Below are 12,982 nucleotides of genomic sequence, written 5' to 3'. Positions count from 1 at the left end.
TATCTTTAGCCAATAAAAATATATTGTTGTAGTTGATATGTCATATAAATCTAAGTATATTTTCCCCATTGTATGCGAGCCTGTGAAAGAGGCAGGTTTATGCTGTCATGAGAGTGGGTAAGTGCTGCACAGGGGCTGGATTAAAATCAGGGAACAAATGAGCTGGGCTGGCCTGGCACTTGGCTGTCCTGTGAGGCTGGGAGTGTCATAGAGGTGCTGGAGTTGACAATGGGAAATAACAGTAAATATCAAGTCAGGTCATATCAAGAAATGGGCTGAAATCAAAGCCAGGCAACCGTGGGATGAAATATGCTCTTGCAATTGCCTGGGCTTTTCCAGCATCTTGCTCTCATCTCAGAGCATCAAAGTGACTGGAACATGCATGTGGAACCCAGCCGTCCCACCACTGACTGCTGGATTCCTGTTCTTTCACCCACATGGAATCACCAAAGAATGAAAATTACTTAGGGTGAATGTGCATTGAGAACAGGAACGCAGAGCAGTTCTTGCTCCACTCCTGGTTTAAAATGAGAGCAGTTAAGCAGATAAGTGCAGTGTGTATGTGCATGTGTAAAACATATCCTCTTACAAACTTACTTTTTCCCCTCAGCATATCTGTTAGTTTATGTAGTCCAGAGAATTTAAATAGCTTTTTAAATTAAATAGCTTAAATGTCCCTCTAATCTGTGTTTTCCAATATAAATACAATTCACTGAAACATTTTTTTTTCTAGTCTCCTGAGAATACAGAGGGCAAGGATGGATCCAAAGTAACTAAACAGGAGGTAAGTATATCTTTGACATCCTGTATTTAATTATTCAGCTGGAATTTTTAATATTGTTATGATTGTCTGCATCTGAGTGAGTGGTATTTTTATACGAGGATGTTGAGAGTACATAAGCCAGAGATAAAAGTGTCACTGTGTTGGTCTCCCTTGACCTAGGTCTATTTCAGTTAAGTTCACAAGTAAGGCATTTTCCACTCTGTTGTTTTATGTTTCTACCTGCCAGTCCTACTGTCTGTTAAAGCAGATACTGAGAATTCCTTCAGGGCAAAAAGTGAGATAATAGGTAAATTCATCAAGGAGAACAAAGTCTGCCTTTCACAGCAAGAAAATGCAAGGCTGTTGATTTAATAAATTCTCTGCTCCAGGGAGTGAATTATAGATTACTTTTTAGGTCCTGAATATTTGCCTAAGAGGAGTCATCTCGAAAGTCACACATTATGGAAGATACACAAAATATTAAAGTTGGGCTTTTTACATCAGAAAAATTCTTAGGGCTTGTGATAATTAATCAGGCAATAATTCAAAGAATCTTTGTATTAAAATACAGTAACTTCCAAAAAGCTAGGTCCTTGGAAGAGATACTTGCATTTGACCCTCCTTGGTAATATCATAAGCTTCAAAAAGGAGATGGATGAAAAAGTAGCTTATAAACTAAAATGGGTCTTGAGAGAGAGAAAAACAATATCTAGTTACAGATTCTTTGATTGGATGATTTGTATTGTGGATAATAATCCAGAGGAGTTTATCATGATAGTAAAATCCCTACATAGGATTTGTACAAGGAAATTCATTATACCAAATTCATTACGGAAAACCTTTAACAGAATCTATAGTGAAATAATTTAAAAGCAAAACAAAACTGTCTATAATTATCCAAGTCCCCACCATCCATTTACCTAGCATTCAATGTCCAGCAGTTTGGGAGGTGAAGTTTGTGACCCAGAATCAGATCACTATACAAATGATAGAACCAACCACAAAATGATGAATGTTTGAATTTCTTGAATATAGAAAAATATAATTTGTAGAACAGTTGGCTAAGTGTAATGAACCTTAATGTTTTTAGATTTGGGCACAAAATGCATTTGGGTGTCTCCTTAGGGACTGCTATTGAAATTGATCTGTCAGTCAGAAAACCTAGAGACAGTCGCACACAAAAGATCTGGGATGGTGAAAACAGCCTTTCCAATCTTTCTTCACTAAAAGCAATCAAGCTGTTTATAATACATGTAAAAGAATACAGCTATCTCACACATATTATTTTAGCCCCAGAAGTTTTATGGTCTATAATACGGGCATACCTCATTTTATTGTGATTCACTTTATTGTGCTTTGTAGGTCTTGCATTTTTTTACAAATTGAAGGTTTGTGGCAACTGCTGAAGGCTCAGATCATGATTAGCATTTTTTAGCAATAAAGTATTTTTTATTAAGGTATGTACATTGTTTTTTAGAGGCATAATGCTATCGTACACATTAATAGACTGCAATATAGTGTAAACACAACTTTTATATGCACTGGGAAACCAAAAATTTTGTGTGACTTTATTACTATAGTCACTTTATTGAGGTGTTCGGAAAGGCATGCTTGTATTTTTATTTTTTTATTATTTTTAATATTTTACTTTATATTATTATATGTATTATATTATTGCTAACAAAAACCTTTTCTAGATAAGACTCTACCTGTCATTTAAACCAAAAATTAAAACTCATGATATTCCTTCAGGACATCAGCACAATTATTTGAAAAGTGAAAAGGTCAGAGGGTTAGCTGGTGGTTTAGGGCTTAGGCTAAGAACTGTCAGACACTATATTGATTGACTTTTACCCCACTGAATCATTTGAATCTTCTAGTTATCCTATTGATTGTGCACAGCCTTGACTATAGCAAAGATAATCACTTACAAAGGATTTGAAAAGCCTCTGTCCCTGCTGTGATACTTGAAGGGTGTGGAGCAGAGTTTATTAGTATTTAGGAAAAAATGACCAAAACAATATATTACAGACATTACACTCAGCAGTTTACAAAGCCCTTCCACATGCGTTATTTCATCTGATCCTTACAATATCCCTGAAACAAGGGCAAAGCAGGTTCATTCCTTGATAGAAACATACTGAGCAACTATAATGCAGCTAGCACTGTTCTATGCTCTGCTAGATTTCACAGTGAATAAAAGCAAAAACCTCTGCCTTCATGGAGTTTCCATTTTAGCGGGGCTGGGGAATGGGGGAGAATGAAATAAAATAATTGGATATTTGCTATAAAGAAAAATAAAACAAAGAAAGGGAATAGTGAATGTCAGAGAAGTACTGTGTTTGATAACAGATGTTACTGTCTTCATTTTCACTAATGCAAACAGCATCCTCAGAGACATATATGATTTTCACCACGTGTCACACCTTCTAAATTGCAGAACTGGGAAAGATAACTGAATGTCCCGACGCAAAGTCCTCTGTCCGCATGCTCATTTTGTGGTCATTGTAAAAACCTGATTAGCCCGGTGCTTTTTCTCTGCCAAGGCTCTGATTTACATCTTTTCCTACCTCCTACTTTTGCAAAGAAGGCCATTTCTCTTTAGTTCATCGTTTCTGTTTGGGAATTAAAAGCAACTTGAATTTTGGGTTTTGTTTAGAAGTAAGTACATGGTCAGGCTCAGGAGCATTAAGAAGTCTCATAAAAATAAACGTACTTCCAAATTCCAGTGGAATGACTCATATGTTTCAAGCAGTATTCAGCAAAGTCCAGTGATTCTACTTGTATCTAGCTATCTCTATCCCAGTGAACTTTATCATAGCAAGATTAGACTTCCATGCCATGTTGTTTTTGCCTCCAGGACATAAAAGTTTCCATGTCTTTCAGGGTAGCCTTCACCAGAATTTTCTCCAACCCAGGGAATGATTAAGTTAATTAGTAAATGCTTAATGAATAATTCCATTGGGCCCAGCACCTGTGGACCACAGGGACCGATCCTCACATTGCTTCTGTAACTTTCTTGGTGACCTGTCATTCTAAACACCTTCTGTCTTTCCTTGAGAACCATCCTTTTGGCCATTTTTTCTGAGGATTCATGTTCAACAAATCAAGAAAAATTTTTACTGTATTTATTTTCATAGTGGTCCTGCCCAATAGCCTAAGTCTCAAATGAATGTTTCAAATTCTAGTGTGTCAAAGAGGAAAAAAAAGGAGTCTAGTCTATTTTATATCTAATAAATATAGTCCAATCATTTACAGATTCTAGGGCTATAAAAGCTTATGGAACTCTCCAGGAAGGTGTACACACTTGCATGGGTACCCAGTCCTGCTAACTGAGTGAAAGGTTCGCCTCAGCTTCCACTGTGTACACTGAAAAAGAAGACGTCTTCTGTTGGTTACCAGAAAGGGAATTTTTTTTTTAAGCATAGAAAGAAGAGTAGTAAATTGTAGACAGGTCGTAAAATGACTTTACAATAGAAGTGTTTTTTGGAGATTAGTTGCTGTAGATAGCCTAGAGAAGCAAATATTTTTTTTGCATTAATTTCCTAGTCTTTTGATTTTGCAACTCTCCTACTGGATCTGAATTATAAAAAGGTAGGGAGTTCTTTGCATCAGAATCGCTTTCAGGCCCTGCAGAGCAGTGCTTCGGTTGGAATGCCTTTCTTGAAATCCCTAAAGGCTCTCTGACATCGCCTGCCTCTTCATATGTTTAGGTGTTCACACTGGGAGGGAAAGAGCAAGAGCATGAGTTGGGGAATTTTTCACATGATTTGGCCCCACTTCAGTGTTTATTGGGACAGGTAGTTGGCAGACAGGGAGGCAGTCATGAGTAGCGGTTAACATATTTGGCCCCTTTTCAGGCCCCAAAACAAATAATACCTGAGTATAGACATACCTCGAAGATGGTGCAGGTTTGGTTCTAGACCATCACAATTATACAAATATCACAATAAAGCAAGTCACATGAATTGTTTGTTTACCAGTGCATATGAAAACTTATATTAACACTATACTGTAGTGTATTAAGTGTGCAATAGCATTATGTCTAAAAAACAATGTACATACCTGAATAGAAAAAGACCTTATTGCTAAAAAATGCTATCACTGGAGTCTTCAGCAAGTCATCACTTTTTTGCCAGTGGAGGATCTTGCCTTCCTGTTGATGAAAACACAGTCATCTGCAAAGTGCACTAAAATGAGGTAGTGACCTTGGCACCTGTCCCAAGTTCACACTTGCTGTACATTTCTTGTGCATACCCATTCTGTTCAGCTCCACATTTACTGAGGGGTCCTGATAGGCATTGGAATGACAGAAGTTGAGCGGCACAGACGTGAGACGGATGAGGTGAACAATGAGGTAAAGCCAACATGGTTCACAAAAGTTGACGCCAACTGGAAAGAGGTTCAGATAAGGTCTGTTCACACCTCTTTGGCATAGACTCTGCCACTTATCCTCTCAGAGAGTCTCCTTCTTAGCACACCGATGCTGGCTGTGCTTTATTTGTGAGATGGTGTGGGTAGTTCTTGAGGCTGCCCAGAAGCGTCAAAGCTGAGCTCTGTTTGGAAATTGCTGGATACTCATTGCTCCTCCTGGCTCTGACTCTGCATTGAAGCAGCACAAGTCACCCACCTGCTGCCCTGTTTAACTGATAATGTTGCCTTTTCTTCAGTGATACTCAGTTCCTGCAATTAACCATCCTGAGAAAGGCATCACAGAATTTGGGTTCTGGTTCCCAGTGACTTGTGGTGCATCTGCATGGTGATCCTAACAGGCATGTGGTATATTCCCCGTGGAGCGTCTGGTGCAGGCTCTCCTCTGTATTGTGCGCCGAGCGGTACATCCTCTTTCCCTGTGCAGTGAATATATTGACAACCACCATTTAACCTGCAGTCCCCTGGTCTTGGCACATTCTGCTAGCTGGCCTTATGTCCAGCTCTGGTCTTTCCCCGAGAACCCAGGGTTAAAATTATTCATGAAGGCTCTGGCCCTTCGGTTCCTTCTGTAGTTTAAAGAAAGGTGAGTTTAGCTTCCTGTGGTTATTTTCAGCAAGAAATTTCTTAGATCTGGAGATGGCAAGAAATAATTCTTTCCATTTGGCCTGACCAGCTGACCTAGACCAACCCAAGCACAGCTGTAAGAATTCCATGATTCCTTGCACTCATGTCATGGGATGTTACCATTTTGGTTGACCCCCTTAAAAAAAGTAACTGAAACATTTAAGCTATCGCAATGAGGCAAAGTGTCAGAACGCAGCAAGAATTAAGGAAAAGCTTGAATTCATTTTTTTGAGCAGATGTTATTGAGTATCTACAATATCTTAGGTGGTATACTACTAGAGTTAGAGCAGTGAATAAAACAGACAAAAAGTATAGAGTATTTACTTCTGGGATACTTTTAAAGACAGGCAGTTGTAGAATGTGAAGTCCCTTGAAGAGCCATCTTTTGCTGGTGGTAAGTAGAATATCAATTCTGTGTGCTTATTTCTGAAATGCCTAGAAGGCTACTGTTACTTTAAATTTTCTTTGCCATCTCATTTGCTAACCATCGCCATCACTGAAGAAGAAAAGACATCAATCTCAATGCAGTTTCTCTTTAAATTCTCTGAACTTCCAAATTAAAAGATTAGTGAACTTTTTACTTTATTTAAATCTTTAAACATATGCATTTTTTTTTTAGTAGAGAAATAAGTGGGTTTATTTTGTTACAGGTAAAAGGAAGTATTTCATTAACTGCCTCAGACTTGTAGTCATTCTCTTTTCGAACATAGTAACAAGGTGGGGAACTCCTGCTGTTTTGGTTTCTACACAATTTTGTAACTTTCTTGTATTATCTATAAGCTTTAGTTCCAATTGTAAGGAACAAGAGTCAGACTGGAAACTGGTTCTTACATAGCACCTCAATGTTCCCACTGTCAGTTTTATTACAAAAGTAGAGATTATGGTTTGGAGCCTGAATTCACCTTCCTTTTCTTTCCTTAGTCTCCTTAACCAGGAGAGGCCATTTCTTTGAACAGGGTGCCTGCACCTTTTCAGAAGCACTTCTTCTTGAGCATTAGGGCGCCCAGGTTTACTTGGGGTGTTTCACTGTACTCACCTGGAGAAGATGATGGGAGTCATACATTATATTCTTTCAACAAATATAAGATATTAAAAAAAGAATTTTTAAAAGTCAACTTACTTGTACATAATCACCAAAAACTATGTATTTTTCCATTTTCTTTGTAGCCCCCAAGACGGTCTGCCAGATTGTCAGCGGTGAGTACTTTAGAACCCTAGGGCGTTAGTTCCTGTGGGTACATGTTCCCTCTGTCCAGAATGAAGCAGCAGAAGGAAGATTGTTTCCTTTGAGATTTTTGTTTGTGTTTTGGAACTTACATGGTCATAATATATAGCAAATTCGACCATTGTTGCCAAGCAGTTCCCTTGATCAGATTTGTGTTGGAGAAAAATAGCGGTCAGCCCCATTACCAAGACTATAAAGCCCAGAAATTGTGTGATATTGCTAGATCTCTGAAACAAAGAAGTGCATTAAGCAAACTCGTAGCAGAATTCTGATTCTGTCTACAATCACACTGTAGAATGTTCTGAAAGTTTTCTGACTCCATACGCTTTAGCCTCATGAATCAGAACTAGAGGATCTTTGAAAAAAGTACTGATTCCACTTTGCCACATGGAATGCCCTTCTGTGGGCCCGGCCCAGGGAGCAGAGGCGGGCTGGATCGCAAAAGTGGAGATGGGCACGTGCGCCACGCCTTGGCGACGAGCGTGCTGTCACCCTCGTGGCCACGCTGCGCTCCTGGCTGGCTGTTGCGCTGCTTCCTGCTGCCCTGCTCCGTGATGTCCAGTCTTCATTCTGCCTACACAGGTCAGCCTGGCTCTCTGGTGGAGGCTTTGGGTTAAAACACCAGCAGCCCACACTGCCCACTGAGATGTAGGGGAAAGGCATTGGCCTCTTGGCTGACAGCTTATATCCCATTCTAGATAGTATAAGAGCTGCAAGTTCCTTTGGCCTTTGTGGAGGCATGGATTTCATCCTCAGCCAACACCTGTGCCTGGCTCAGATCAGGAAATCAAAGCAGAAATGAATATTAGGACCAGCCACAAGTTTAAGAGTATAACTGGGTTTGAGTGGAGTGAGCCAGTGTTTACCGTGAGTCCCAACCTAAGAAGGTGATAGCAGAGTCACCAGGAAGATTAAGAACTGGGAGGCGCTCTTGGGTGTGTACACAGTTAATCCAGATTCTCCCCAAAGCCCTCAGAGATGATGTGCTCTGTCTGATAGTAACTTTCACTAGGGTTCAGAAGTTAGTTTTCCCTCTTTTTAGGCTTAACTATAGATTTTACTGAAAGCCATTGTGTTCCGTGGATCTCTAGCCTTTTAAGGGGATGGACCTTGTAAGTCAAATAGTACTCAAGTTTTAAAACAAGGCTTTCCCTGAGCACCAGGAACCAGCAATATAAGCACCTTCCACTGAGATCATTGCGCGTGGTGCTGACGCTGCGGGATCACAGGCTGTGAAACACCCTCATCTCCTGTCCCATCGGAACACTTGAAAGCTGAGTCAAGGGGAAAGAGCTGTCTTACAGTAAATAATATAAAAAGAAATTACTTGCTGTAAACTGAGAAAACAAGCATATGTCAATATGCTATATCAAAGCTCGAAATAAAATTGTTAAAATCCTGAAAATACTTTAGCCATACAAGCCATTTTTGGGGGAGCAGGCTGCAGATTTAGAGTGGCAAGAAGATTAATAAAAGCATTGCTTGCTTTTCAAGCTCAGTTTTCCTTTTTTATTTGAAAGGTCTTGTCTAGCAGCCAGTCTTCAGGTATTGAACTGGCTACAGTTTTACTTTATGCCCCTGATGAAAAGGGCCAGATTCAGTGTGAACCTGAAACACCTAGAGGCTTTGGGGAGAAACATGTATTTTTCTCCACAGGGGGAGAACCTGGCCTGTGTTTTTAATTTAAAAACCATTCCCCCCCCAGTGTCAGGAGAGATGAACACGTATTTTTTTCCAGCTCAGTGAGAGAAATATCTGCCCGGCTATAGCTGTGGAAAACTGTCTTTCCCAACGTCCCCATGTCCCACCCGTGCTCAGCGCCCGGGAAGCAGGCCAGGGCTGAAACCCTGTGTGGAGGGCGCTGTGGCCACAGGGCAGGCAGGCACTGCTCCTGGGAATGGGAAGGAGACCCATGCGAGGCTTTGCGAAACTAGTTGCCTAGTGGACTCTTTGGCTAGTAAAGTCTGTGAAAAGTCTTAAATGTTGGGGGCTAACAGTGAACGTTCCATCGTTATAATCACGTTCTTAATAGAGAGCTCTAGGGACAAAAATGAGCCCAGCCTCTGGGTGGGTGAGGGATTCTTCTTACCTTGAGCTGGCATTGGAGACGATGAAAATAAGAAGACACTTGGCTCCAGAACTGAAAGCTACATCAGAGGTGAAAGGATTTGGAAATGATTTGAAATGCTTCACAGACAGCTGCAGTCTTCATTACTGGATGGGCTTTGCCTGTGATTGTGCTGTGATTTCTAGACTGTTGGGAAGGCTAGTGTGACCGAATTCATTGAGTCATTTGGCTGAGAGCCTGAGTCATCCCTCTTGCTGCTGTGCTGCGATAAAAGGAAGTGCAGAGACATCAGAGATAGAAGCTTAAACCTGTTCCCGGAGAGCTATTCTGGACCGGGAATAATGAGTCGGCTTTTAAATCTCACCTGCCGTTCACTTGAGAACCCAAGTATGAAAATAGTTATGAAGTGCAGAGATCTGTATGCTGTTATCTGATGCTGAAAATAGAACAGAATATTTTTAAATGAACAAAATCATAGTCAAAGTGGACTGTTGTCTTTGTAGCCTTTGTGTGTTCCTTTTGGTGCCGAGGGTTGTCTTTGTCAGTATTTGTATAATTTATTTTATTTCTGCAGAAACCTGCTCCACCAAAACCTGAACCTAAACCAAGAAAAACATCTGCTAAGGTAAAAGGTACACCCACCCCCACTTTGTCTTTTTAAACAATGAATAAATTATAATATCATATCCAAAAGTCATCCAAGGAAAGATCGCATTTAATGATTCAGGCTAAATGTGCTGCCTAGAAAGCTGCTACCCTGCTACAGACTTTCTCAAAAGGCATAAAGCACAGTTTTATGCTTTATCAGGAGTGTGTTTACCATTTGGTTAATAAAGTAAAGAAAGTCAGAGCATGTTGCTCTGAGAAGCCTCATGTCCAAGGGGCGTTGGTAGCTTCCTCACGAACGTGCTGTTCACACAGTGCTCAGAAGGGGTAGGCCTGGCCATGGGCAGTGCTGTTCCCCGCAGCTCGAGGACACGGGCAAGGGGCTTCTGACTTCATATCACTGGTGGTCTTAGTGGGCCTGTCTAATAACTAGTAATAATCACGTAATAATTAATACTAGCAAATAATTAATACCAGCAAACATTCATATGACTCTTACACTTGCCAGACCCTGTTCGGATTGCTTTTCTCATGTAACCCTCACGATTGCCTGTGAATTGTTTGAAATGATGTGAGCAGTTGATTCTGAAGCAGAACTCACTTCTGTAGCTTGGTCTTAAAATTAGGATCTGGGTCTTCATTTTCAAGTTCCCTCTCAGCTTTCTAGTCAACTACTCAAGTCCATGTCCCTTGTGAAGTGTTTCACTTGGTGGCTTCTTCCCTGGCTTCCATCTCATCCTTCACCAACTGCTGTTGTTCTCTTCACTTCTCACTTCATCGAGAGACGAGGTTCACCAAACACATGCAGGAGGAGAATCATCATCATGTTTTCCCAGAAAAGAAGGTCCAGGGGACTCTCTAAACAGCCTGTTACATTTCAGAGACTCGGTAGAACTCAGCTGATTCCCAGCAAAATTGGGTTCCCCCTAAAAGCCACCATGTTGGCCCTGGTTGTGCTTTTACCTTGTGTTTAGACGGAGGCTGACTGACCTTAGCTAACATCACACCATGTCTAACATACTCTGTGCTCTGATCCTCTGTTAGAAAGAACCTGGAACAAAGATTAACAAAGGTGCTAAAGGGAAGAAGGAGGAGAAGCAGGAAGCTGGAAAGGAAGGTACTGCACCATCTGAAAATGGTGAAACTAAAGTTGAAGAGGTACTTTGCATAAATACCTCCCACTGACTGAATCAGTGTCTTAAGAAATTGCTGGATCCTTCAGCTGGTGATAGCATGTTCTTAATGTCTCTTTTCATTGCCTGTAATGTTATTGCAGATCCACATCTCTCGCTCAACTGTTAGTGTCTCAACCTCCAGAGGTGCCCTACCCAGCACACTGTCAGTAAAAGGGCAGATTGAAACAGTGAGAGTTAAGGGTACAGTAGAAAATTCTGCATGTTTGCAGTGACTAGAATCAGATAGTGGTGTGGTGTTGTTTATTATAAACAGTGGGAGCTTGCAGCAAAAGCTTCTGTGGCCGCCGTTTGAAAAGCAGAAAGCAGTAAATATACCAAAGTGTTTGTGAAATATATATATATATACCTGCCTTGTCTGTTTTATACCCAGAGTTGAAATAGGTTTTCCAGTAGAGCTGCTAAAAAACAGACGTTTTAAAGTGTGTGTGTTGGTGGGGTGAATTTTTATTTGGCTTCTAGTAGTTTTAATAGTAATTGTATCTTTTTTTTCCCCTTTCTTCTTTACAGGCACAGAAAACTGAATCTGTAGATAACGAGGGAGAATGAATTGTTATGAAAAGTTTGGGTTGATTTTATGTACCTCTTGGGACAACTTTTAAAAGCTATTTTTACCAAGTATTTTGTAAATGCTAATTTTTTAGAACTCTACTAGTTGGCATACAAAAATATATAAGAATGGACATTTTACCTTCTCATAATCAATCTTTTTGGAAATTTACATCATCCTCAAGTAAAATAAATTTAATGTTGGAAGCTGTGTGTAAAATTGATTCAGCATTCCATGCATTTGCTTTAAAAATTTAGTCCTGTGCATACTGTGGTGTTTTTACTGTGCATATTTGAATTTTTCACGCAGTTTTCTAGAGCAATAATCAGTGGTGCTTTTGTACCTAGGTTTATGTGATTTTAATGAAACATGGATAGTTGTGGCCACCTGCTGACTATTTGTGGTTTAAAATAAAAGGTTTTCTTGCCTGCAAAATACCTGCCTCTTAGTAGTGTTTTACTAAGTTTAGACAGTGTTTTATTTTATTGTTGCAGAAGACATAAAGCATTTCTATAGTCTGTGCTGAGATGGTATCTCTAATAAGTCAAAAACAGTTGTTACTTAATTTTCTGGCATTTAAAACTGTTATTATTTTAATAAAATCATCTGTGAGTGGCAGTGGAGAATGACATCTAATACACCTTATACAGAATTGGCCCACAATGATTACCATATATAAAACTTCATAAAAACCACTTTTTTGAAGTCTTTATAAACAAAGAGCGTTCTGCTAAACCAGAACTAGTGAAAAACCATAAACTTTGAAAATTCCCCACTTTCAAAATGAAACTGAGTCAGATTTGTACTAAAACACTTTCCCATTCGTTGAGGACTTAACAGCTTTGAAAACTCTACCCAACGTGACCACATTTCAGCCTTGAGTCAGCCTAAGAAAGGAGTTGGCATAGGTGTTATTAAAGGTCCTTTCAAGGCCAAGAAATAGGGCCATGGAGAGCATGTGACTGACTTCAGGCCCACAGAAAGAAGAAAAAACAGAGCTTGAGCTTGATCTTTTGAATTGTATACATAGTGTCTGTCTTAGTCTTTTCAAGCTGCTAATAACAAAATATCACAGACTGAGTAATTTATAAATGACAGAAATTTCTTTCTTACAGTTCTGGAGGCTGGAAGCCTGAGATCAGGGTGCCATTCAGTCAGGCGAGGGCCCTCTTCCAGGTCGCAGACTTCTCATTGTGTCCTCGATGACAGAAGGGGCTAGGGAGCTCTCTGGGACCTCTTATATAGGCACTCATCCCATTCATGCAAGTTCCACCCTCGTGACTTAAGCACCTCCCAAAAGCCTCACTTCTAATACCATCCTGTTCGGATGGTAAGATTTCCACATGAACTTTGGAGACACATTCAGACCATAGCAATGTCCTGCTGTTTCTGGACGGATACAGCCGTGCTAGGTGCAAAGGAGCTATTTTATGAATGTACATTGTTTTGTTCCTTTACATTCCTGAGAAGTTTGGTAACTGCATGAGTACCTGGGAAAGCTGGATTCTGAGGATTCCTC

At 40.1% G+C, this 12,982-nt stretch overlaps 1 protein-coding gene across 4 annotated transcripts in view; it reads left to right on the top strand.

Annotated features, from left to right (window-relative positions):
- Nucleotides 1-11,898, top strand: part of HMGN3 (high mobility group nucleosomal binding domain 3) — a 32,431-nt gene extending 20,533 nt beyond the window's left edge. The window contains exons 2-7 of one of the 4 annotated variants that reach the window (XM_054569648.1): nt 734-784; nt 6,989-7,018; nt 9,689-9,739; nt 10,765-10,878; nt 10,997-11,083; nt 11,424-11,898. In XM_054569648.1, coding sequence (XP_054425623.1) covers nt 734-784; nt 6,989-7,018; nt 9,689-9,739; nt 10,765-10,878; nt 10,997-11,083; nt 11,424-11,462 — 372 coding nt within the window. In that variant the 3' untranslated portion in view covers nt 11,463-11,898. Of the gene's footprint in view, nt 1-733; nt 785-6,988; nt 7,019-9,688; nt 9,740-10,764; nt 10,879-10,996; nt 11,097-11,423 lie in introns of all 4 variants that reach the window. The other 3 variants (XM_054569647.1, XM_054569649.1, XM_054569650.1) reach the window with 3 other exon arrangements.
- Nucleotides 11,899-12,982: the final 1,084 nt, after the last annotated feature.

The sequence above is a fragment of the Pteronotus mesoamericanus genome, unplaced genomic scaffold, assembly GCF_021234165.1.
Source record: "Pteronotus mesoamericanus isolate MK-2021 breed Mesoamerican mustached bat unplaced genomic scaffold, CSHL_Meso_final contig_20, whole genome shotgun sequence".
NCBI lineage: Eukaryota > Metazoa > Chordata > Mammalia > Chiroptera > Mormoopidae > Pteronotus > Pteronotus mesoamericanus.
This window is presented reverse-complemented; position numbering and strand designations above follow the sequence as displayed.